General features: G+C 39.5%; 1 protein-coding gene across 2 annotated transcripts; it reads right to left on the bottom strand.

Annotated features, from left to right (window-relative positions):
- Positions 1 to 1,002: 1,002 nt before the first annotated feature.
- chst1 (carbohydrate (keratan sulfate Gal-6) sulfotransferase 1) lies at positions 1,003 to 27,139 on the bottom strand. Of its 2 annotated transcripts, XM_058089701.1 has the most exons (3): positions 27,055 to 27,139; positions 26,805 to 26,945; positions 1,003 to 2,703 (listed from the first exon to the last, which is right to left on the bottom strand). In XM_058089701.1, the coding sequence occupies exon 3, from the start codon at positions 2,655 to 2,657 to the stop codon at positions 1,380 to 1,382; it is 1,278 nt and encodes a 425-aa protein (XP_057945684.1). In that variant the 5' UTR covers positions 2,658 to 2,703; positions 26,805 to 26,945; positions 27,055 to 27,139; the 3' UTR covers positions 1,003 to 1,379. The 2 variants fall into 2 exon arrangements, with proteins under 2 accessions (XP_057945684.1, XP_057945683.1); XM_058089700.1 differs by lacking the exons at positions 26,805 to 26,945; positions 27,055 to 27,139 and adding an exon at positions 3,802 to 4,113.

The raw sequence follows: 27,139 nt of genomic DNA, 5'->3' as shown, positions 1-27,139 counted from the left end.
GGCGTCACACTGTTCTAAAAAATTGGTTTTGCAAAGGGATTTGTCAGAAAATCATGTTGGAAAACAGCGACACATCAGTTCATAAAAAGCTATATTCGATTAACTGTATGTTTTCCTGAGTCTCTATATTTGCTAATAAACAAGAAATTGAGAGCTTATTTGAGGGAGTTGATTTTTCTTCCATCTAGCATGTTTTTACTGAAAATAAAGGAGATTGTGAATATGTGACAAAAGTCGAAAACGGGTCTCTTTTGTCTTTGGAAGTTTGAACGTTTGGATCACATATAGCCATCATCGAAAACCATGTAAAATTTAGGGAAAGGGACTCGCAGATGGAGGCAAAAGTTCTTTTTGTCAGTGAAGTGGCTGATGTCAATGTCTCACCACTCCTGGCTTCGACATCCACCCACACGCTTTTTGAGACAGATGTCTCAAGCTGCCAAAATTATTTGGTTAAGAAAAATGTCCTTGAAATTGTCATAAATGCACTTGCCAGACCATTGGTGTGACTTCACGTACAAATTCCGTTCACATTACAAACACAACGTATATGTTTTTGTTAATGTGCACGACTACATGAAAAGATGAGTTGTTAACAAAATAAATCAATTGGTGAATCGGGCATCATAGCCTGCAGTGTTTACACAGCCTGATTCGATGTAGACATTCCGAGACCAAAAATAAACAACATAGTGCTTCATCAGATTGCGTCAATTTGGATTAAAGCCTGCATGAATACCACCATCAATATTCATAATGCCACGATTAATCTTGAAAATTTTCACCTAATCTCTAAATACTCACTGAGTGAAGATTTCCGAATTACCTCCCATTAGTGTGTTTGTTTATCCCAGACGGTCATAAATCCTCTCGTGAAACACTTTTGACCTACGTTGGGTTTCTGGTACTTTAACTTAGAGCCCACTAATTACGCATTTTCCTGCACTGTATCTGACAGATGTATCCATTTCCCTGTCTGGATAGAAACGCCAAAAGACTGACTGCAACATTCACTGTTTATTGCACATTTTTATCATTCCTAGTAAAAGAAACATGACCCATTCCAATTACCAACCGACATTTTTGAAGGGCAACAACTTTTGATGAAGGAACTACTTGCATACACATAATGAATAAAGACGATGTCCTGGTCGCTTCATGGGAAAACATCAATGACATATTTTGTAAACTAGCTTGTTTGATTACTTTGTGTTTCACTGTGTGCTGTTCGTAACATTTGGGGATCATCCACAGGTCCCTTCGTGCATTCAGATTCTCATTTAGTGCAAATTTGAAGAGTCAAAATGAAAGAAAAACCAATGAAATAAGGCAACAATCATATAAATATATCAAAAATAGTCGGTAGAGAACTATCTTTGTTACAAAAAAGGTGCAAAGGTTTTGTCCTGCACCAGAGAGAGAGTCATGTTTTTCAGTTCCTCAACTGACCTCACAGCTTTGTATCCCAGTTGATGGAGAACCTTTTGACACACAGTCTGTGTGTATTCTACCATGTCATAGGACAGTTTCAAGCGCCAACTCTCTGCATTAGCTGCCGAGTCCCGTATCGTACCAAACTTGTGTTTTGCTGATGGCTCATTGCTGCCTCGAGTGTTTGCTTGTATCCAGTCCTCCACGTTTTTATCCATTGGCAGCCCCAGATAGTCGTAGATCTCTTTTGTCTTTTGGAGTGGATTTTTTGCTAAATCCTCATAGCGAACCAACATATATTTTCCCTTCAGCCAATATGGATGGCTCAGACCCATTGAAACAGAGTTTCGGTAGTCTTCACAGACAACAGTGAGCTGACTTAAGTCAAGATTATACGGCTTTCGCCCGGTGGCCCTCCAGATACGCCACAGTCTGTATGTATCTCTGAAGGTCTCAATTCGGGATGATAGGATGCCACGAGGGTCTCTGACAAGTTGGATCACTTTGATATTCAGTCGTGGATCCTCCAACAAGGCGCGTAGATCCCCAATCTCTGGTACGCGGACAATCTTGATGGCCACATGTTGTTTCTCCCGGCAGGCCTCAGTGGCCGCGGTCATGTTAAGCAGCGCACATTTCTTAACACAATCCCCTTCGTCCACATTCACATCGGCGGGGCCGAAGGCATCGCATACAGGTTGCTGGCACAATGCTCGGCTCGCGCCACGGCGAAACAGTTTGTCCGTGGTGTGGTTTGTCGGTGTTGGTTTGATGTAGCTCTCAAGGAAATAGAGGTCGCAGCCATACAAGCTTCGCAAGAGGTCTCGACTAGCGCCCAGCATCACACGGCGGTCCGCGGTGTTGTGGCTGTGGGACAGGCGGGGGATCAGTGCTGTCTGGACGTGATAAAGAGGCTCAAACAGGTAGAAAACCTCTTGATGTTGGTTAAGAAGCTGGCCGACAAAAGAGGAGCCGCTACGAGTGGTGGCCAAAACCAGGATGTGTGTTTTACGGGTTGCATTAACGTAAAAATAAGGGTAGTCATCACATCCTGCTGACCCCCGCTCAAAGGGAGATTCCGTCTCTTGATCACCCAGACCGCAGTTCTGCGGACTGGGCAATGTGCACAACTGGAAAGGTTTGGAAGTGAGTGTACGGATGGCCGTGTACTGGATGGCGATGGAGGCCAAGGCCAGCAGGATCACTGCCTTCCAGGAACATTGCATGGCGGAACCACTTCATTTAGACACAGGGGTCCATGCCAGGTCCACCCTGGGAACACAGAATTCACAGCACAGTAAGACATTTTACTTGTTTTTTTTATTAGATTTAAAATGTGTTAATAATATTGTGTTTTTCTTAATTAGACCCGGTGAATGAGCAGAAAATGAATAGGAGCAGACATTTTATTGCTGCTAATTAGAAGTGAACATAACTCAATAATGAACACAAAATTCATTCCTTGCGGACTTTATTTCATGCATTAGCAAAAATGGATGTAGTGAACACATAAGAATGCTGTACATAAATAAAAATGTGAAACTGAAAAAAATCGCATCCTCTTGTTGCTTAGATATAAGTATATATGTATATACATATTTTATTTTAATGTAGCATCCAAGTAATATATTAGACAAATGGAATATTTTAACAATTCAATTTGCAGCCTCACTTTCTGTCAACTCCACGTCTGTGCCAAAGTACCGTGATGCTCTGACTATAGTGTGTAATTACTCTACTATGGTGGGTATGCATAAGAGAATAAATCTGCACAAACAATGTCACGTCAAGGGGAAGTGATGCTGCAAGTAAAAAAAAAAAAATCATTTCCAAAACAGCGAATCACGAGCTTGTGCCTTCATGCAGGAAGCTTTGATGATGTACAATAAATAAAGCCTCTCATCATCCCCACATTTGACAGCATTAAATGTGTCAGGTCCAACAGAGAATACATTTGGCGTCGCTGCAAGTTCAATATAGAGTCTATTGAACTTGTGCTATATTGCAAATATTGAAAAACAACATAAGTCAAATATCTGGCTTGTTTTTTTCACACAGTTTACACAGTTTATACATAGAAATGAAATAGAGCTTGATGGTTTACATTTGGAGAAAAAGATGCTGAGATGTCCTCCACATGAAGCCCACATCCAGTAATGCAGCTCGCAGTGAACAGGTTGAGCTTGCTGATGAGCTGATGTGAGATGGAGTCATCCTCAGTAATGCTGCGATAAGGCGGCATTGAACGCACAATTGAACGCATCCCACCCAGACAGCAAGTGTTCACTAACATTGCATTGAATGTGCTTGCGTGCTGATAAATCCTCCATCCATCTCGCTAATACAGATTAAATTCATCTTTTTTTTTACCTTGTTGGTAGCAGGAGTGTTCTCATGATGCTCCGTACGCGGCGGCTGCCTTTAGTCCTCATAAATGTTGCCAAATGTTCGCTCCCCTTCTCGAACGGAGAATAAATAAAGGCACAGGGCTGATCCTCTGATAAAATATATGATGCGTCGTCCGACCGGGATTCGTCAGAAAAACTCGCTTCGGATGCAAAGAGAGAGAGTGCGGGTAAAGGAGGAGAGGCTGTGGTGTTATTATCACGCAGTCAGGCGGTGAGGGAGTCCAGAGAGAGAAGGTTGCCAGCCTTCTTGCTTTTTATGATGCCTGTGTGTGAGGGACACAAGGACTGATTGTCTGGACCACCCAGACCCCTCCCCTTTCTTTCCACCTGCCTCTCTCTCTCTCTCTCTCTCTCTCTCTCTCTCTCCCATGAACACACACACACCATCATCATCATCATGGTCTGTCCTCGCCTGCCACATAACACTACACCCCCCCCCCCTCCCTTCCCATCCATCCAATGACATTGAGTCAACATCATCCCATCACGCTTTCCACTTCTTTGTGCTTATGTACTTTTATGTGAGAAGGTGCTGATGTATTTTTAGTCCAACTGAAATATATACCGTATCTCCTGTCCAATTAAATACAATTTTGAAATAATTATCATATTCATTATTATGAACACCGCCCTCGGCCATCCCTGTGTGGAGTTTGCATGTTCTCCCCGTGCATGTGTGGGTTTTCTCCGGGTACTCCGGTTTCCTCCCACATTCCAAAAACATGTTAGGTTAATTGGCGACTCCAAATTGTCCATAGGTATGAATGTGAGTGTGAATGGTTGTTTGTCTATATGTGCCCTGTGATTGGCTGGCCACCAGTCCAGGGTGTACCCCGACTCTCGCCTGAAGACAGCTGGGATAGGCTCCAGCATGCTCTCGCGACCCTCGTGAGGATAAATAAGCAGCATAGAAAGTGGATGGATGGATGGATGGGAGGGTGTCCAAAGGTCAGCCCGGGGGCCCAAGGCCCTGTTTAATTGTATTTTTAATACAATTAAACACTACACAATTTATGAGAGATTAGTCAAAATATTCATTCATTCATTCATTTTCTACTGCTTATCCTCACGAGGGTCGCGGGGGTGCTGGAGCCTATCCCAGCTGTCTTCGGGCGAGAGGCGGGGTACACCCTGGACTGGTGGCCAGCCAATCACAGGGCACATATAGACAAACAACCATTCACACTCACATTCATACCTATGGACAATTTGGAGTCACCAATTAACCTAGCATGTTTTTGGAATGTGGGAGGAAACCGGAGTACCCGGAGAAAACCCACGCATGCACGGGGAGAACATGCAAACTCCACACAGAGATAGCCGAGGGTGGAATTGAACCCTGGTCTCCTAGCTGTGAGGTCTGCGTGCTAATCACTCGACCACCATGCAGCCCTAGTGAAAATATCAAAAGATTAAAATTATAATAATCAGTAAAACGGTGCTGAAAAATAAATACATATATTTTAGAAGCATACATAAATAATTAATATTTTTTTAATTGCTTGGTCACAATATCATGAGAAACAAGCATAATAAAAGTGACACTTTTGGAAAATTTGGTTGGAAAAAAGTTCTTATCAGGGATGTCCAATAATTATCAGTACCGAGGGTCTCAAAAATATAGGATTTTAAAAAGTATTTAAACAAAACATTTAAAAATGAGAAAAAATGACCATAAATGTAAGCAGAAAAAAGTTCATAATTATTCACTTTGCCCTCTATAACACAAAGATTCAAATAGAGGATGTATTTTTCCTTTAATGTCATGTTTAATGTGTAATGTTGGTTTACAAAATATAAAAAATCAAAGTGGCCCCCACATTATGTGAAGTATCAGTATGTGGTCCTCAGTGGAAGTTTGGTCACCGCTGTTTTTAAACTATTTGTCTCATCAGATGTCATTTAAAAATCATGACCAATAGTCAACTAAAACAACAATTTCCCCTATGATTGACATGTATAACAGATTAGTCTTAATAAATTCACAAAGAGGAATACAGCTTTAAGCTCTGACCCACATTCACTTCCGATTAAGTATACGAATACAGATAATGTTGATGGGTGAACATATAGAGATACAGATAGTGGTGTACTCGCTCATCCCTCATGTTAAGGGTAGTAACTCATTCATTTCACTCATTACGTTAACATTTTTAATTTTTTTTTCTGGGGATCACAATAGATGAAAATATGAGCTGGAAACCTCATATTACAAATATACAACATAAGGTGGCCAGAATTATTTCAGTATTGAACAAAGCAAAATTTGTTCTCAATCAGAAATCACTCCACACTCTTTATTGCTCTCTGGTTCTACCATATCTTACTTATTGTGTGGAAATATGGGCTAATAACTATAAAAGCAATCTTCACTCGCTAAATGTACTGCAAAAAAGGCCAGTAAGGATAATTCATAATGCCGCCTACAGAGAACATACTAACTCCTTTTTTCTAAAATCACAAATACTTGAACTTGCTGATATAGTTCATCTTCAAACAGCTAAAATAATGCATAAGGCTAAAAATAACCAATTAGCTAAAAATGTCATCCAATACTTCTCTACAAGAGAGGAGAAATATGATCTCAGGGAAGAAGTACATTTGAAACACTTCTATGCTAGGACTACGTTATGCTAGCCATAGCATTTCAGTATGTGGAATCAAACTATGGAATGGATTGAGTAAGGACCTCAAACAATGCACAACGATGAGCCAATTCAAGAAACAATACAAGCAGTTGATGTTTGCTAAATACAAGGATGAAGAGTCTTGAACCAGTCATGATGTGCTATATATATCACTATATTGACACTTACTATGGTACCCATTATGTCATTGGATGCTCATATCACCTCGTACTTCGGTACGAGGTGCATTATAAAAAAAAAAACTCTAAACTGTATTATAGAAAGCAGGAAGTGAACAAATGTAAGAGTTACTGATTGTAAAAGTACCAGATGGAGGGGTAGGATTTAATAAGCTTTGCTTCTTCCTACTCCTTTTGGACATGTGGAACTGTGAACTGATTATGTGATGCACTCAATTGTAATCTGATGCATGTTCAAATTAAATAAAACCATTACCATTAATGTCACTGCACATCATGTCAAGCCACACGTCTCTGTTATAATGGCAGACAATGGCAGAGGGTAACACTCTGACCTGAACACATCAACAGCGGTTGAATTCCAAAATCATATACTGTATGTATGTATCTTTAACTCACAAACACATCTTTTGTCTGCTCATCATCGATGAGCACTTGCAGCCCTTGCTCATGGTGTGGTATGCTCGGACATCTGAAACTGAACTGAAAATAAGTGGTGTGTGAACGCAACACCTCGGGGCTGTTCTGCTCCTATGGAAGAGGCTCGGGTTATGCAAATACATTTGCAGGCATGTGTTGCATCTTTTGGCTCAAATTAAATTGTTTTTTAGGAGTTTTTTAAGTTTGTTAGGAGCTGTTAATAGAAAAAATACAGTATAAATAATTGTGTCCTGTCATGTATCTTTCTGGACAAAAATACATTACAAACGGTGATTAAATGGTGATTAATCATCTTTAATTTTAAAATTGGGATTAATACAACTATTTTTTGAATATAGAAAACAGCCCTTTATTTTGTATTATTTTATCTTGTTTTAATTTGATTAAAAAAAAAAACTTTCATTGGCTTTGATGGGAACTTAGCACCTCGGGTGCTGTGATCGTGCAAAGTCACATCTCCATGGGAATCTGTAGCTTGGTTACACGTTTTAGTGGGTGGCCCATCTTCCACACGACACAAGGACCAGAAGGACCAGAAGGACCAGAAGGACCAGAAGGACCAGAAGGACCAGGAAGTAAAAATAGTCAATAGCCATTTAAGTTGAAGGCAAGACAGGACAAGACAGTGCAGATTGTATTCCCATTACCAGACTTAATCTTGTAGCTTTGAAAAGATAGCATATTCATACCATGCAGTGTTTTTGTTTCTAATAATACCTAATTCACTGGTGATGTCCAAAAAAACTAATTCCTTTTACTGTTTTGTTTGGATTAATTCATTTATGTGTGGTCTGTTTATGACGTGATTAATTCTCAAGCGTATTTTCCAAAATGTATTTTTCTGCAGTCTAACTTTGTGAGTCATTGTCTTCAACTTTTTGATGTCCTCAAGCTTTAATATCAGCACGTGGCATTTTTGTTTTATGGTACTTCAAATAAGCAATCCAAAATTAAAATAAAGCAAAGCGAAAGCGATACATCTTCAACCTGTCAATCAGTGCACTTTGAATAGTACCAAAGAAAAGGTAGTAGCATTGCATCTATATTGTAGAATTAAAGGGTGGGAACATGAATACATATTTTACATTGGCTGAGGTTTACATTTTCCACATTATAAATGACCGGTAATGGTGTAATTTGGGAAATTTATCTCACTTTGTCAATGAAGGTGATTACCATAAGGTTCCTCAGATAAGAAAAGACCCAGCCTGAGTCTTCTCTAACATACGTTAACATGTAGAGAACCTTTAATGCAATTACACTCCTATTGTAATGCAATTAAAGTCCCCTTCATTTAACCTTTTCTGAATAATACCTCACGTTGCTGGGGGGGACATCAGAGCCTCGTGGAAGAAAGCCCATGCATGTGTTTCTAGCGGTGCCAAAGGGAGGCTGATGAAGCAGCAGCGAAAGCTCTGATTCCATGGGGGGTCCCTAGAGCATTGATGTCAATGAACCTAGCTGGTGGGAGTCATGTCAGGGGACACACTAGCACATAGAAGCCGAGCATCTGCTACAGCATGATAGTCTCTCACTGCATTATTAGGTAAGGACAGTTGGTGCGAGTGTGCGATCATTGTGTTGGCCATTTCATTTTTTTTTGTTTTTTTCTATTTCATGTTTTATGCCGGCTGCACGGCTAGGAAACCCGAGTTCGATTCCACCGTCTGCCATCTCTGTGTGGAGTTTGCATGTTCTCCCCGTGCATGCGTGGGTTTTCTCCGGGTACTCCAGTTTCCTCCCACATTCCAAAAACATGCTAGGTTTCTCACATTCTCACATTCATAGGTATGAATGTGAGTGTGAATGGTCGTTTGTCTATATGTGCCCTGTGATGGCTGGACACCAGTCCAGGGTGTACCTCGCCTCTCGCCCAAAGACAGCTGTGGATAGGCTCCAGCACGCCCGCGGACCCTCATGAGGATAAGCGGTAGAATGAATGAATGTTTAATGCCAGATATATGTAGGGTTGTGATTGTAGTTAATGATGAGGTAAACCATTGTACGCCATTGCAATGAATGGAATGTTAAAGACGGGTTCAACTATCCAACTATCCAATACAACGTCATCTCAAACACCCTAAAATACACTAACAAAAATTTGACTTTCATTTTTCATCATTGTTTCAACCTTTTTTTGTTCTTTAGTAATCCTGTAAGTTAGATGTTTCATATATACAGTATATATCAGTTCTCACCAAAAAAGGGAGAAAAAAGGCTTTTTGTGAAATTCATTCATTTTCTACCGCTTTTTCCTCACGAGGATGCTGGAGCCTATCCCAGCTGTCTTGGGGCGCGAGGCGGGGTACACCCTGGACTGGTCGCCAGCCAATCACAGGGCACATATACACAAACAACCATTCACAGAGATGGCCGAGGGTGGGCTTTTTGTGAAATGATACATTTAAAGCACAACTTTGACACAAATTTAGCCAAAATGTCTAAATAATGATTCCACAAAATAAATAAATTGTTGTTTTATGTGAAAATAACATTTTCTTTTACAAATACAACACCATAAGGGCTTATTTTCTGTTATGTCTCGTATAGCACGGAGAGAACATGCAAAGTCCACAAACAGATGCCCACATTTGACCAACTTCTCGGGTTATTGCCACAACCTTCTATGATACATATGCAATGCATGATTGATAACCAAGCAAGAACTTTTTTTAGTAGCTAATGTTACCTCTCAGTAGTGACCTGACATGCTGTGATTAAAGTGCTGTTAGAGAGACGCTGTGCCACTACACGAGAAATCTAGTTCTCTGGCGTGCCTCCTACAATAACAATGTCATTATGCATGTTATGTTATATAAATGCCGTTTTTTGAAGGTTTTGTTAGAGGGCTTTATACACAAAATAGGTGAATCTCCGTAGGAGCCGCCCCATGCTAGCTGTTTTTGTCCCTTTAGAATGCACAGAAAAGGGAAAGATGTTGTCACGGTTCCGCATGGTGGCGTTGCGTTGCGACCCCAGGATGCAGAGAGCAGGACCAAGTGCGGGTAAAAATGTATATGTATTAATAATAATCATAATAAGTACAGCCACAGGCAACCAGCAACTGAGCTGACAAATGACAAAGAAATGACAAAGAATTGACAATGCTCCAGCCTGGGGAGAAGTGTGCACCTGAATTAAATAGACAATGGGCACATTAGGGGCAGGTGTGTGTAATGAAAAGGTTGGAACAATCGGAATGGAACAACACAGGAAGTGGCATAGAAACAGGAACGAAGGCACAGAAGGAAAAACTAATCAAACTGTCTTTGTTTGTTTGTTTCTTTTGGCTTTTTTCCTGATTTCGGAAACGCACGGGCTAAATTACAAACCGTGTGTTGATGTCTGATTGTGGATGGTGGTGAAAATTCACCCCCAAAATGCAGTTTTAAGTGGCGCAAAGCACTGTTAAATAAATCACAGCAAATCCATTGCTTCCAAATATGTGATAAAATTCTATGTGAGCAAAATGTGTGAAGAACATGCATCAACCTTCCCAGCCCAGAAGAAACTAACATTGAGATATTTATTCATGTTAAAATGTTCATGTTACTATGAATTGTCATTTTGTTTTCATTCTGATAGTAGTTCTTCATATTAATATATTATATTATTATATTTTATTATTTTGCTGATTTCATTCATTCATTCATTTTCTACCGCTTATCCTCACAAGGGCCGTGGGGGGTGCTGGAGCCTATCCCAACTGTCTTCGGGTGAGAGGCGGGGTACACCCTGGACTGGTCGCCAGCCAATCACAGGGCACATATAGACAAACAACCATTCACACTCACATTCATACCTATGGACAATTTGGAGTTGCCAATTAACCTAACATGTTTTTGGAATGTGGGAGGAAACCGGAGTACCGGACTCCACACAGAGATGGCCGAGGGTGGACTTGAACCCTGGTCTCCAAGCTGTGAGGTCTGCACGCTAACCACACGACCGCCATGGATTTTGCTGATTTTATTTTTGTAATTGTTCAAAAAAACACCTTTTTCACAAAAATGACATGATTTAGTCTATTTTTTGGTTGTTGCGTATTAGCTTGTCTTTTTTGTAAATAAAACCATTAAACCTCAATATACTTTAGTGTTTAAAGGAAATAAATATGACATAATTATTATTATTAAAAAAAACCTTAAACTGTATTATGGAAAGCAGGAAGTGAACAAATGTAACAGTTACTGATTGTAAAAGTACCAGATGGAGGGGTAGGATTTAATAAGCTTTGCTTCTTCCTACTCCTTTTGGACATGTGGAACTGTGAACTGATTATGGGATGCACTCAATTGTAATCTGATTAATCCATTACCATATAATGTCTTATATTTATTTGCTACTTACATTGCACATAAGGTGTATTTGCACAAATTATTGGAAAGAAATGGAAAAAAACATGCCTTTTTATCCTAATTTCAAATATTGAACATAATTGGTTCATTAACTTCAGTAATGTGTATTTTTTCATGGTCACATTTTGATATAGTTACACATGAGCACTGAATGATGATGAATCGATAAGAAAAAGGCTCTGAACACTCAAGACAAACACTCATATAAACAAACATAGGAGGTGTGGAGCAACAGCACCTTCATTTATTTAGTGACACAGAAAGCAAGATAAGCACTACCGGAACACGGTTGCAGTCCGCACACATCAGAAAAAAGCACCTCCAAAAGCAAAGATGTGGAAAAATTAAATTAAAACTAAACTAACTGCCAAAACTCCAAGTAGGAAGCGAAATTTCTTGCATTAAAATAATATCGACCAACAAAAATTATCGTCCCGATATCAGCATAAAAATCTGATATTATGTGATATCAGTATCAGGATCATTCATTTGATGAAAACCGATGCAGAGCACGTCGGACAAACATTGCATTGCAGAGATTGTAGTAAATTGCAGTTAGTAGTTTATCACTCTCTGGGAAAGAACTACCACCCTACTTTAGCAAGCAGAGCTCATAATGACCTCACTAGCATCACTGAATATGATATTAATATTCCACTTCCCATTCTTACTCTTAAAGAAAGTGTTAAATCATCAAACAGCAATGCAATAAGTAGATTAAGATTAACATAAGACACTACCAACAAATGATGCAGAATACCCAACAACTATGTAAGCTCTAAACATGTTATTTATTCACCATTTAGTACAACAACAGCACAGCAAAGCACACTAGAAAGTAATTGAAAAACAATAATATTGGTATCGATATGTAATCGGTATTGTAATATTGCTATTGATAAGAAAAGATAAGATATGCCTTTATTTGTCCCTCAGTGGGGAAATTTGCATTGCACAGCAGCAAGAGTACAGAATCAGTTAAGCAGTACAAAATACACAATATAGAAAAATAAACAATATAAACAACCCAAGTATTAACAAAATCAACAGTCAATACTTGGTTTGTTTATATTGTTTATTTTTCTATATTGTATGATGGATGACTCCATAGGTGTGAATGTGAGTGCAAATGTTGTGCCCCCGGACTGACTCGCATCAGTAAACGCCAAAAAGTCAAATAAACTGGAGTTGAACCAGATTCCCAGAACATATTGAGCTTTCTTGGAGTCAAACAGCTCACTGCCTAATCAAATAATAAACAATGTCTTTAAATTGAACGACATTATATCATGCAGGTCTTCCTAATGAAGTATCTGGCCAGTGCATATTTATTGTGATCAGTTGCAGCGATTAGTTAATTAAAATTGTTTTTAATTAGGTTCTCTAATCACAATGCCACCAAATTAAATTAGTACAGATAATGCAATCACTGTATGTTAGTAATTGCTTTATTTCTAAGAAAAAAGAAGAAAAGCCAGTGCCTACCACAATTACATGATGGTCATAATTTTGTTCCCCCCCCCCCCCCCCCAAGCTGATCTGTTGAGGAAAATAGGTTCCGGGCAGCTGTTTGGTATTCACCACAAACAAGAAGTACCCAATCTGCCTGCCCTTCACTGAATATGTAAGTGACCTGAAAAGGCTCGCCTCTCTCCGGCTCTCGCGCAGCAATGGTGCTGCTTGAAATTCCAACTAGATGCTGGTCCCTCAGGATGAGCTTTATGCAGTGTAAACCCAAAGCGCTTCGTCTGTCATTGTGCTGTACTGGCTGCTTTGTCAGAGGTCTCTTTAATCAAACAGACACCGTATATCACATACGTCTCAAGCATCCATATGTATGGGCTCACACATTTGATATATGGCTTTACAGCATTCACCAAGATAACATAATAACTTTCGGAACGTACATAGGTATACACACACTCAGATATGTAAACATACGTGGTGCATTTGTATTAACTTTAGGAGATTGTGTTCACAAAGGACACACCATTTGTAAGGTGCAAGGATCAAGTCCAATTTAACTACAGTTAAACTCTGCTACAAATTAAAGCCTTGGTATTGCGGTGTGTGTGTGTGTATAATATATTCCATTCAGCCACAATACAATAGAGCTTTATGCAACCATATAGTGTATTTATATTTTTGTCAGTAAGCCTATTGTCTTACGGGGGTGTGGATAATCACACAACTGGGATACAAATTGGATCCTGCTAAATAAGTAATGTTGTTTTAGGATTAGAAACAGGATTTATGGTTGGGGTTGGAATGGACTAAGTACTATAAGCTGTGGTGTGGAGCTCAGTGGTTACTTTCTGCAGACCGGCATCAATGACATGGCATGGTGCAGGAGGATGTGGCTCAAACTCCATTCCCAACCGAGTAGGTCTGAGTGCGCGCAGTGGTGACTGCGGCTGCAGCGTCAGTGCCTGCAAAACCACTGATGTTCAGCCAAATGTATGAAGTGTTGTTTTGAGGGCACGTTGTTGTTGACTGTCAAATTCTCTCATGATTGATATGCATCAAGTATCTTATTATATTTTCTTTTTCTACCTTGCACAATAACAACAAAGTCCCTTGCTTATCACAGTTAATTGGTTTCAGAGCCAACTGTGATAAGTGAATTTTTGTGATGTAGAATACCTTATTTATTAATCAAATATGCTCATAGTTAAAACATAAAACAATCTAAAAAAATAAAATATCTAAAATATTAGAGCCCAGTAGACATGAACTAACACACCTATAGTCACCTTTACACTTGTATTACCCAATATAGTAAAAAAAAAAGAGTAAAAAAACACCTGCCAAATAATAAATATACAGCTAAAAGTAAAAAAGACACGGCAGAAAACAAAAATAAATAAAAACAATAAAACCAGTGTGGAATATGAGATATAATTCATAGCATCTTTGAATGTGTCTTCTGAATGTTGTATATTGTATTGTATTTCATTTAGCCATTTTTATGCTTAAAAATGCTGAATTTAGGCCAAAAATGTTAATAATATTAATAAAAACATTATTAATCATATTATTAAATTGCTTCTTCCTCCTCTTTCTCTGTCCTGATCCTATCCATCCTGGTCACTCCCAATGAGAACCTCAGCATCCTCATCTCTGCTACCTCCAGTTCTACTTCCTGTCTTTTCCTCAGTGGTACTGTCTCTAGACCAAACAACATGGCTGGTCTCACCACAGTTTTGTATACCTTTCCTTTCATTTTAGCTCAAACTCTTTTTAGCTCAAACTCTTCTATCACACATCACGCCTGACACCCGTTCCATCCTGCCTGCACACGCTTCTTCACCTCCTTTTCACAATCTCCATTGTTCTGAACTGTTGACCCCGAGTACTTAAAAGTCTCCACCTTCTGTATCTCTTCTCCCTGTAACCTCACTCTTCTACTTGGATCCCTCTCATTCACACACACGAGCTTACTCAACCACAAAATAGCATGATATTATATATATATATATATATATATGTAAATGAGAGGGATCCAAGTAGAAGAGTGAGGTTACAGGGAGAAGAGATACAGTAGATATATAAATATATATAAACCTGATAAAAACTCAAACCACAAAGTGGCGAGGGACGAATGTATTTTAATGTTCATAATTTGGTGATTATTGTTTTTACTCATGCAACATGTAGCCACAAAATGTACAGATCTGTAAATTTTTACTAGTATTTTTAACTTAAGTCTTTCACTAAAATATGCCAGATATCAACTACCAATCCATCCATCCATTTTCTATGCCGCTTATCCTCACTCGGGTTGCCGCCATGCTGGACTTCAGATACCATGTATGATCCATCTTGTTTGGACGTGCTGTAAAAAGCTGGCAATGATGTTTTGAGCCACTAACTTAAGCCTTGACAACATCTGGCATAATCTCTGCAACATCTGGCCATCACACAGCCGCCCCCACAAAAGTGAACTGACAATTACTTCGTGAAACAAAGGCAGAGTCCAGGTACAGTACTAAGTAGTACTAAGTAGCACTACGTAGTGATGGTTGGAGCAAAAAATGAGCAGAGGCCAACCTAATCTGCCATCACTAACATTGGTACCCTATAGGTAACATACAGTATAATCTTATTTAGCCATACCTCAGTTTGCTCATTTAGTTTGGAATTTTTAGGATTAGGATTTCACTTGAACAAAAATTTCTAAAAAAAAACAAAAAACACTGATAACGTAATAATGCTAATGCAATCCAAACTCCACTCTATCATAGGATTAACCTAAGCTTCAGATGGTATTGGGACATCTTTATCCGTATCTAGCGCCCTTAATCAATTAGCGTGCCAAAAACTATGTAGCCTACAGATATTAGTCAACATCAGATGGAGCAGGCAGAATAACGCATACATTTTAAGCATAACATTCACTCATGTACAAGGTTTCTTTTAATGCAAAACCAGAATGTCTGGTTTATGATATTATACAAATATAGGCCGCTGTTTAGACAACTAAATAACTTGGTAAGTGATAGAAATGTGAAAACAAATAGCAAATGTTTATTGTGTGCATTCACAAAACTAATTTATTTTACAAATATTGCATATAAAAGCAAAAAGCTGAGTTAATAATATCACGTCAGGTTCTCAACTCTGTCAAAGAGCTATAAAGGGTAGCGTTAAGTCCATGTTCACAATGTGGAAGGAAGGCCTAAGAATCAAGTAATAAATTTCACACATGGACTGTTTCACTCAGCTGGAGGCTCTGTCCATTCATATCCGTGGGGGATCCAGAAAGAACCCAGACTGCAGATTACAAATGTCTTTTGTACGCCTGTACAACTAGACAGGATTTTCTTATATAACTCGGTAATCTTCACCATGCACTCAGTTATGGTAAATGGTCTTTCACTTGTATAGATGGAGGTCCACCTCCAAGACGCTCCAAGCACGTTAGCACATTTACCTACTGATGACGCAGCATCAGGACCAACTGAAATCGAATCAAACAGTTAAGCAGAAATTATCCTGACATTATCGTTTATCAGTGGAAGTACTCAAACAGTTTTTGTAAGGTTGCTAGGTATGCAGTATCTGTTTTTAAAATCTACGCTGAGCCGAGCTGCAGCAGGTGAAACTGATGATACCTCAACCGGCAACAACTGAAAGATCAGCAACACAGCGAAATGTAGAGAAGGAAAGAAAGGGGGTGTCACATACGGTATTCAATTAGAAAGGCGCCAGAGTGGCAAGGCGGAAAGATTGCAGACTATGAACACTAAAGATTCCTTGCAAATATCAGTTTTTACTGTCTGCTCTAAACTGTGCCAACTTTCACTTTCACGCTTGGCAAGAGTTAATGAGTGTTAACTAGTGGAGCTAAAAAGTCTGTATATTTCTATTCAGCTCAATCCTTTGCATCGGAAGCACCTAATTCATAAGTTTGCCTCCTAAGGCGATCCTCGTCAGAAGAACTCAAGTTGAGTCTTTATCACATTTAAATAGTCATTACACTTTAAATCCCTCATTTTTCATCCTTTACTTATTACTCTTCTTTGACTAAAAAGTAGATTTAGTAGCAAAAGGGGAATACAACCCAGATATCCACTCTCCTCACAGGTACAGCAGGTATAGGAAGTCAAATGGGAGTCGATCTGGGTGAAAATCGACCGAATGTCATGACGTTTGTTTTTCAGACTTCCTCTTCCACTCCAAGAGCTTTGTTCTTATTGATTGAGTTTAGTCAGCAATCTCATTTTTTCCACATACAAAGCGCACTGTTTATTGAATCATGAAGTGTTTATAACAAGCTACTAAAGGTTGCATTAGTCTTGGACTTTTAGATACATTAGATCAGTGATTCTCTATTATTTTCTGTCATGCCCATATGACAGATGTCATACGTCCCCAAGGGGACATATACGTATGTTTTGTCAGTTTTTCAAATATAGTAATATGTCATGAATAGTTAAAAATAAATGATATTGAAGCAAATGTACTTTTTTGCCTAAATTAATTCATTCTCAAGCATAAAAATGGCTAAATGAACTAAAATACATTCATTCATTTTCTACAGCTTTTCCTCACGAGGGTCACGGGGGTTGCTGGAGCCTATCCCAGCTGTCTTTGGGCGAGAGGCGGGGTACACCCTGGACTGGTCACCAGCCAATCACAGGGTACATATAGACAAACAACCATTCACACTCACATTCATACCTATGGACAATTTGGAGTCACCAATTAACCTAGCATGTTTTTGGAATGTGGGAGGAAACCGGAGTACCCGGAGAAAACCCACGCATGCACGGGGAGAACATGCAAACTCCACACCGAGGGTGGAATTGAACCCTGGTCTCCTAAGCTGTGAGGTCTGCATGCTAACCACTCGACGTCCGTGCAGCCAACTAAAATACAAATGCGAGGTATTCAAAAGATGGATTCAATGACACATTCAGTGAATGATATGTAGCATTGCACACTGATCACTAGGTGTCAGTAATGTTACTGTAATATTCGGTGAAACACACACACACACACACAAGACTTTGCAGAAAAAACGGGCTATTATTAGGAATAATACGAATAAAAGCTCCTCTGTGTCAGAGAGGCTCTTGACTGGCCAATCACAGAATGAGAAGAGTGAATACATTTTCTTCAAACACAAATACGGATAATGACGAAATGTACTTGTTTCATACTCATATCTGGCCAAAACACACACGCATATGTCTTAAATTGCTGATTCATTCTCATTATCTCTACGATATTGGGTAATACGAGTGTAAATGTGACTATAGGGGTGTTGCTTCATGTTTAGAGCACTCTAATAATGTTCAAAAAACATATTTAGAATGTTGTGAACAGGTTTTCTAATGCTGTAACAAGAATATTCCTTTTATCAACAAAGAATCATATTACTTACAATAAACCACGATAAACCAGGGATTAGTATTACTTTTGAGAACATGATCATATTTTTTGTACAAACCACTGTATGAGATGTTGGCACCAGCATTGTTCAAACATTTATAGATACATTAAAGCAGTAATTTTCAACCACACTAGTGTGCCATGAGAAATCATTCAGTGTGCCGTGAGGAATTATCCAATATCAGTTTTTTTTTCGAGTGTCCGTGGTGTAAAGTCTGGCAGAGCAATTAAATATTGGTCCGTGTGGCAACACGTAGCTGATTGCTTCGTTCCTCCAATAGTTAGTGATGCACGTGAGGTGGTTAGCGGGGTGCCGCAAAATTTTTCCAACGTAAAAAACATACCGTGGCTCAAAAAAGGTTGAAAAACACTGCATTAAAGGACCCTGCAACTGCCTCTCACACCCCCGCCCCTCACCCCTCTCATGGACCCCAAGGGGCCCAGCCCTACCATTTGAGAAGCACTGCATTAGATAGTTACCGTTAATTAACTCTATGGAAACAGTGCTCTTGCTGGCATGACACAAGCATGTGGCGTGATTCATTTCCATGTGACAGATGGCCCAAAAGATAGATCAGAGATCTGTTTCTTATCTAACGGCCGAAAGGGGCCTGGAATGCCGTCTAGTTGAATCATTCCGTCTCAGCGGGATACCCATCAAACATTGTAATTTTTGTTTCATATCCTGACAGCCTGAGATATTCTGTGTAATTATGCAGATAAGAAAAATGGTCTGTGTTCCTTATTGACCCGAGTCATGCAGTGAACTGGAAATCTGGTCCCTGAATGGTGGTTTATAACTCATGAGCCTACTCTTTTTTCCCTTTAGCACTGACTCAACTTGCAAATGGAAGGAGAGAAGATACATCTCATTTGTAACACAAATAGAAATAGAATAGAAATAATAGATTTATCCTAACATTGAGGTTTTTCTAATGCTCAATCTGTGAGCTACGGACAATATACATGTGACAACTGCAAAGCTATATTACTTTATAACAGTATTTTCTACAAATCAGGCATGATTTACTTTGTTAAACACACATCATGTATGTTCCTGTCTATTGTGCTGATGCGGTATGCTACATTTCTACAACAACTGTTAGCAGGATTATCTCATGCTATTGTCAGGGCTGACCCAAATTTCTTCCTGTTGCCATGGTAATCAACGCCCAAATCTGTGTTTCAATACCCTCACTTGGCTTCACAGAGAGTCTTGGAGAGTCTGGGGGGTGAATGAGACTCCCTTTTGTTCACCTTGAACTGTAAACATAACTCTGAACTTACAATTTGTGATGTAGAGCGACATGTTACCCAACAGTCTATCTTGGACTACTTCCTACTCCCATGTACTGTATTAGAATATTCAATATTATCACTAGAATATTGAACCTTTTGTTTCTGACCCTAGTGTAACGTACTCTTCCACTTACTTGGGGTACTCACTTCAGCTGCAGAGGCAGAGGACATCTACGGTACAAAAGACTCACACAAAGCGGCAAAGCACAAATCTACAAAGTACAAAAAAAAAAAAAAAGAGCACAGTTAAGGCTAACTAAGGACGACAGCACAAGAACAGATAAATAAAGGACTGAGGTAGATAAAACTAAAAATGAAGAATAAAACGGAGCAGCTAATCTAATAAATGCAGCTGAGGCACAGAAGGAAGACTATAACACAAAAATATCAACCATACTGTGTAAGAAACAGGAACTAACTAACTAGGAGGTAAAGTTGACTGCCGACTGACTGACAGGGGCCCCAAAAACATCATTGGGGAGTGTGATACATATTCTTGGGACTCAAAATTACCGGCTGGAGGTAGATGGGAATGGCTATTCTCACAGCTCTGAAGAACATAGAGATGATGTCGTAGAGCAGGGGTCTCAAACACGCGGCCCGCAGGCCATGTGGCCCGCAGGACACTAGTTTGAGGCCCCCGTCTTGATATGAAATTTTAATGTTAGTGTGGCCCGCGCAAGTTTGATATGGATGCTGTATGGTATCATGTACCCAGAAAAAATTATTACGTTTGATTAATGTTCATGTTAAAGCAGGGGTCTCAAACACGCGGCCCGTGGGCCAAATGTGGCCCGCAGGACACTAGTTTGAGGCCCCCTGCCTTGATATGAAAGTTTAATGTTGGTGCGGCCCGCGCAAGTTTGATATGGATGCTGTATGGTATCATGTACCCAGAAAAAAATACTACGTTTGATTAATGTTCATGTTAAAGGTTAAATAACTGATAATAGTTATCCTCCCTATCCGTGTGGAAGTGGTAAGTTTTTGGCTATTTAAGTTTAAAGGAAATAACTTGAAGGCTACCGTTTAGGTCGCTAGCTCTCTAGTTTGCGAGTTAGCATGTGTCTCAAGACCCTGCAGTTGCGCAATATGTTGTAAATAAAAAGAGTATAAATGTGACTATAGTCGTGTTTTGTCATGTCTAAGTTTTTATTATTTGCCTTTTTATTATTATTATATTTATTTATTACTGATTGATTGATTTTCTTTATTGTTGTCATCTTATTTTGTGTAGAAAAATAAAAATGAAGATATTTGAGAAAAGTGGAATGTTTTATCAGAGCTTTTCTTGTAGAAAATCGGAACCAAAGCATTGAAAAAGTTAGTATATTTTTCTGTTTTTAATAAACGTGTTTGTTTTTTTTTGGAAAACCTGATTCGGCCCAGCCGTGCCCAGACCCTAGCTCCAGTGGCCCCCAGGTAAATTGAGTTTGAGACCCCTGCCGTAGAGGATTACCAAGAACCGATTGACGTCTTCCTGCTGAACAGAATGAGAGAGAGAGGGAACAATTCCAAAATAAAAGACTTGACAAGGAAATGGAAATGGAAATGGAGGACAATCATCTGTTTTTGCAGTCGTTCACCAGCCACACCCAGCAAAAACCACAACAACAGCCCTATGGTGAGACACCCACTAGGGACATAAATAGGGAAAATCCACACGGAAAATGTGAGGATTGAAGAAAAAGAACCCAATTGTCTCGATCCAACCTTTGCAGATGTCTGTATCTTCCTTCACATTGGGTCAGATGTTTGTTTTCTTGAGGTTTTCAAGGAATCTTAAGGGTTATAAGCCATGAGCCACTAGCAACTCATTTTAGTTGCATACTGTGTATTTTGCTTTCTATTTATAGTGCTGTATGTTGTGTGTCTAATAATCAATGGGATTTGGTTATGTTTTAAATTAGGAATTTAGTTCCTAAAGATAATTCATTAGGTAGGGAAGAGAAATAATCAAAAATAATACATAAATAAAATAAAAAAAAATAAAGGAATGTGAATAATTGACCACAGTTCCAGAACGAAAGTGAACAAACATGTTACAATTATAATTATTAGTGCATACTTTCCCACGCTGTAATATTTAGGGCCTACTTTCAGGTCTGTTTTTTTAAGGTCACACGCCCACGAGTTATTGGCGTCATATTCCCTAAATAGATTGACGAGCAAGTAGAATGTCCTTGAAATGTTTAATCCAATTCAGGACACCACAATCCAAAAACATCATCATCAACAATCATTGAGGTTCTTTGTATGATGTGTACTCCCCAGGGTTTTCGCTATTTCTGTGTCCTCCCAAAGTACAAAAACATGTACGTTAGACTCTAAACTACCCATCCGTGTAAATATGAATTGTTTTTTTTTGTGTACCCTATGATTGGGAACCAGCTAGGATAGGCCCTGGGTACATCTGGAACATCATGCTGGTTAAATTCAGGTGGACCATCAGCAAAGCTAAAGAACAAAACGCTGTGAAGGAGAAATAAAAATAAACTGAGCTCAAACACTATGACAAGACACAACATGCAGTTTCCGTGTGAATACTAGTGACACACGGTACGCAGAAGTCATCATTAACTAACGACTAAAGACTAAAATCTTAAACGCAAATGCAACAGACTTGATTAGTCACAATAGACTGGAATGTCAGTCAACTGTCTGTGCACTTGAGTGAATAAGAGCCTTTGTAGAGGAAGTGCAAAGCGTACAAAGTGATTGGTATCAGCCGCCGTCGAGGTTGAGAGGACTGATTCAGGTGTCTGATAGCTGCCAGTTTCGTGTTCCTCTATTCCACATAAATATGCGACAGCCCACCCCACAAAACCTCTTTTATTGAAAGGCTGGAACCGGGGTGAAAAGGAACATAGTTGAAAGGGGTGGGGGTGAGGGGGTGAAGAGGAGGGGGAGAGATTATAAAGAGACATAAACCCAAGATGCAGAAGGCCTTTTACTCAATCCTTGCCTAGAGCAAGGTCTCATTTCACCCAATAACCTCCTTCTGTAAAGCTTCAGTCCTCCCCCCTCCATGCCTACCCCGTTTTCTGTCCTTAACCACTTGTTCCTCTGGGAAATCCTTTCAGCTCTGCAAGGATGTGCTGGGGGAGCCACTCAAAGTCGATCATTTACATGTGTAGAGACCATCCACAAAATACAGCCTATAGGGCCTTTATGTTTGCCTTTCCACTTGGTTCAGTGTCAGGATTTTATGTGCTGCAGTGCCATCTTTTATACCTCATTAGAGCGTTGCGTAGGGCAGAAAAAAGGTTTTCAAACTTGTTAATACTGTAAAGAAATTCTCAAGTATCTGCTGATATGAGTCGGGGCAGAGTGTACAGGCGTGGTTGTGTTTGGATGTACACTATTCAACATTAAACATAATATCACCAAGTGAGTATACTCTTCAGATTTCAGCTACCATTTACTCCTATTCAAGGAGAAAACATGTAGAAATTAAACCTACAGTAGTTTATAAGAAGCAATTTTTTAGACAATAATGGCCTGTGTTGAATCATTTTTAGTGTATAGTAACTACTTAAAGGTATAACCATATTCATATCATACTGTCATACAAATGATTGCTGATATGGGAGGACTGATTCTCACTTCTGTGAGATAATGAAAGTGAATAGGACCACATTCCAAAAAGGCTGGTCCGTGGAGCCAATATCAACAAAAATAATATGGTTCACAACAAGAATATATCCGATGGACCTTGCCTGACATAGTTTTATGGAGCAGTGCAAGGTATCGTTTACATTGTGCTGTACATTTCGGTTCTGGGTTTGCAATAAATCAAGGGTCTCCAACTCAGTTTTCCCGAGGGCCGCTGGATGTAGAGTCTGGGTGAGGCTGTGTCGCATCAGGTCTTGGGAGTAGGGCTGGGAAACACGATATGATGCCATCCGATATGTAATACATAATGATAATATCTCAATACGGTGAATAAATAAATTCATCGTGTAGAGTTGTGTCTAGTGACCCCCCTTGTTCATTTTCCTTGTGGCATACTCATTCTCATACTCGTGCCAATTTCCCTGAGGGAATCCCAAAGGGATTAATAAAGTATTCTGTCTGTCTGTCTGTCTTAGTTCAGTAGTGCTTATGCTTGCACCCTATGAGTATAATTGGCTTAACTTAGACCTTGCGGGCCACATTTACAGTAATCTTTGATGTCAAGTCACGGAAAATGTGACTTGGCAGTATATGCTATAGGAGTTGGTAATAAACGGTGATTTATCTTTTTAACATACATATACATTTCCATATATGTTGGATCCCAAATCCAATCCAAAAGTAGAGACTGGACAGTCCATTATTTCTCAAGAAAAGAGGTTACTTCAAGACGTCTCTCAACGAAAAGTGGAAAAAGTGTAATAGGTCCCCTTTAAGTTTAAGTTAAGTTAAGTATTGGTCGTCATTACAGCACTGATTGGATGACCACATTTTACATTTGACTTAACCGGCTGCATATTAACAGCCTACAGCTGTGATATACACTCACAACTGTTTTGGTGTAACATTTTCACTTTGTGCTACAAAACGGAAACAGAAAAAAAAATCTGACGAGTGGGGAGGAAATCAACCGGAAGTGGGCGTGACTTAAACGAAAATGGGTGGGGCATAAATCTGGACTATTATTATTTTAGGTCTGAAATTGACATGGATTGAACCGAAGTTATATATTTTTATATTCTGCTATATTTGTACTGTGTATGTGTGTAAGTGATCTGTGACACTATAATGTAATTAGTTTTAATGATTTGTGTGAATTTGGTGATTTCGGTGATGAACGCAGAAATAATCTGTCAGTCTTGTTCACTGTATTTTTCTCAGTCATCATGATTATGGATAATGACGAGTTGTACCTGTTTCATGCTAATACTCAGCAAAAAATCATCATCCACTTTATCCCTAGTTATAAAGCTAAGTCTGAAGCTTTTAGGACTCCAGCAAACCACAGCAAGAGGTGTTATCTACAAATGGTGAACCTTCTCAGGAGTGGTCGGCCAACCAAAATTACCACCTGAGAGGTCACAAAAGACCACACAACAACATCTAAACAACTGCAGTCCTCACTTGGCTGAGTTAAGCTCAGTGGTCATGACTCCACCATAAGAAAGACACTGGACTGTTCCAAGACAAAAAACACTGCTGAACAAAAACACTGACGCTCTTCTCAATTTTACCAGAAAACAGCTTGATGATCATAAAGACCTTACTCTGTCTAAGGACAGAAGTTTAACTTTTTGGAAAGTCTGTGCTCCGTTACATCTGGTGTAAAAAGTAACGCCGCATTTCAAAATAGAAGAACATACCAACAGTAAAGAGTATAGTGGTGGCAGTGCTGCAGTGATGTTCTGGGTCTGTTTTGCTCCTTCAGGACCTGATCTGAACTTGTTTTGGGTCTGCCGGCCCCTGTTGTCTCTGTTCTGTCCTGCAGTGGACTCCTGCCTTGCGCTCCTGGTCTGCACACCTGCACCTGTTGCCCATCAACTCCACTTCCATTGTTCCCCTGGCAGATCGTTTGCCTTGTCATGCCTCATCCAGCCTGCACCTTGCACGCTTCATTTTTCCTCCTGACCCTTTGTCTTTCTGCCTTGTATTTATATTTTTGCTATGTAAGTAGTTAAGCAACTTTGTAAATCCTTATTTGCTACTTTGTACTCTTTTGTTTGTACTTTTAGCTTCCCACTGACCTTCTGTCACTGGCATCTTTTGTTGTACTTTTTTTTTCCTCCTCCTGTCATCGCCCTTTGTTTATTATTCAATACTTTTTTATACATTTGCCTTGGTCTCTGCTCTGGGGTCCTCAACACCTGGCACAAGTGCCACGCAGTTTAACAACTCCTGTGCATGTGTACCTAATGTTGTGGCCAGTCAATGCAGGTTATGTGCATTGAGATGTTGAGTGCAGCGCTGTGCACCACTCAATGGCGCATGTTATGCAAAAAGTTGAACTTTAGATACAAACCAAAATAGAGGCGAGCTGAAGAAAACCTAGTTAAGTGGAGGCATTGTGACAAACAGAGAGGCCATTTTCAACTTCCCAATTGCACCGTGTGAATCAATGCTATGCCACTGCCATTGCAGCCATCTCGGGAGAAGCGGTTGATGTGTGCGACTGGCCAATCACAGAGCGTGAAGTGTGAATACATAATCACCATTTTCTTTAAACACAAATACAAATAATGATGAAATGTACTAGTTTCATACTCATATCCGACAAAAATGCATTGTCCGTAATGGATACTCGTTTATAACATGTATCGGGCTCATCCCTATTGACTAATTAATACATACATTTGTAAATTTGTGTGACAAACAAGCACAAGTCTTGATGCTTTATCTGATTAGATATATTACAGTCGACTGAATCTAAACATTTGTTAACATCCTTTTTATGTAAATATTAAAGCAAGCTGAGGTCGCTGTACTGTTTACAACCACCCCTGCTCTCTGCCTGAGAGCCACAGACCTGGAGGCAAATAAATGCCACAAAACAACAGTATATTGTCGGCCATGAGTCAGTGTAATAACGTCACGCTGCACTATTTTATTTGTTGTTGTGTTTCTCCGCTATGTGTCAGAGGAATGAGGGCAGATAATTCCACCGCTCACAGGACATGGACAAATCAACCTGAACATGCATCATGACTACATGGCGCTGAACTGAGAAAAAGACATTCTAGACCATGCTATTTTGGTTAAGCGAGCCAGAAGATGTAACACGTCCCAAAACTTGCTTATCACGGTTAATTGGTTCAAGACCTGACTGAAATGAGTGAATTTCCACAAAGTAGGATACAAAAAAAACGTAAATAATAAGTCTTACAGATAGTTTCCTCCCACTTTCCAAAAATGTGAGTGTGAATGGTTGTTTGTCTATATGTGTCCTGCGATTGGCTGGCGACCAGTCCAGGGTGTATCCATCCATGATAGATGGATGCATCCATCTATCTACAGATGGATGGATGGGTCTACTTAATGGAGTGGTCTGAAGTATGGACGCCTCCATTGCTGAAGTCATCAATATTCTTTCACTTGCACAAATTTTGTCACAGTTTAAAATAATAAATGTTTACTTTACCACACTGGGACAATACACTGTCACATTATGTTAGTGTTGAGAGCTTACAGTACCTGGTGTTAAGGTATCAGCCGGAACTTGATAAGGCCGAGAAGATTGCAGAGGATCAGTGTATCAACTCCGCTCCAGTAGGTTTTCTTCAGGTTTATTTTCACACCTCAGCTATTTACAGGAGTACAGGTTAGGTCGATAACCTTTGAATCAAGAAAAATATCGTCAATGTACTGCTAAGCATATCACAGTGATGACAGATGACATTTTTAGATACCAGCGGTCTCTCCGGTCTTCTCTTAATATACTCACCTAAATGGTCTTGACAATAACTGTTACTTCTCCTTTCTTCAGTTGTTTACTTTGGACAAGCACCTCGTGTTGTACAATGCGACTT

Source organism: Doryrhamphus excisus, chromosome 12 (genome assembly GCF_030265055.1).
Source record: "Doryrhamphus excisus isolate RoL2022-K1 chromosome 12, RoL_Dexc_1.0, whole genome shotgun sequence".
NCBI lineage: Eukaryota > Metazoa > Chordata > Actinopteri > Syngnathiformes > Syngnathidae > Doryrhamphus > Doryrhamphus excisus.
Note: the sequence above shows the minus strand (reverse complement) of the source record. Positions and strands in the feature narration are given on the sequence as shown.

What these genes read in the sequence shown, in the direction of transcription:
- chst1 (XM_058089701.1), bottom strand. Translation starts at nt 2,657, where the DNA reads ATGCAATGTTCCTGGAAGGCAGTGATCCTGCTGGCCTTGGCCTCCATC.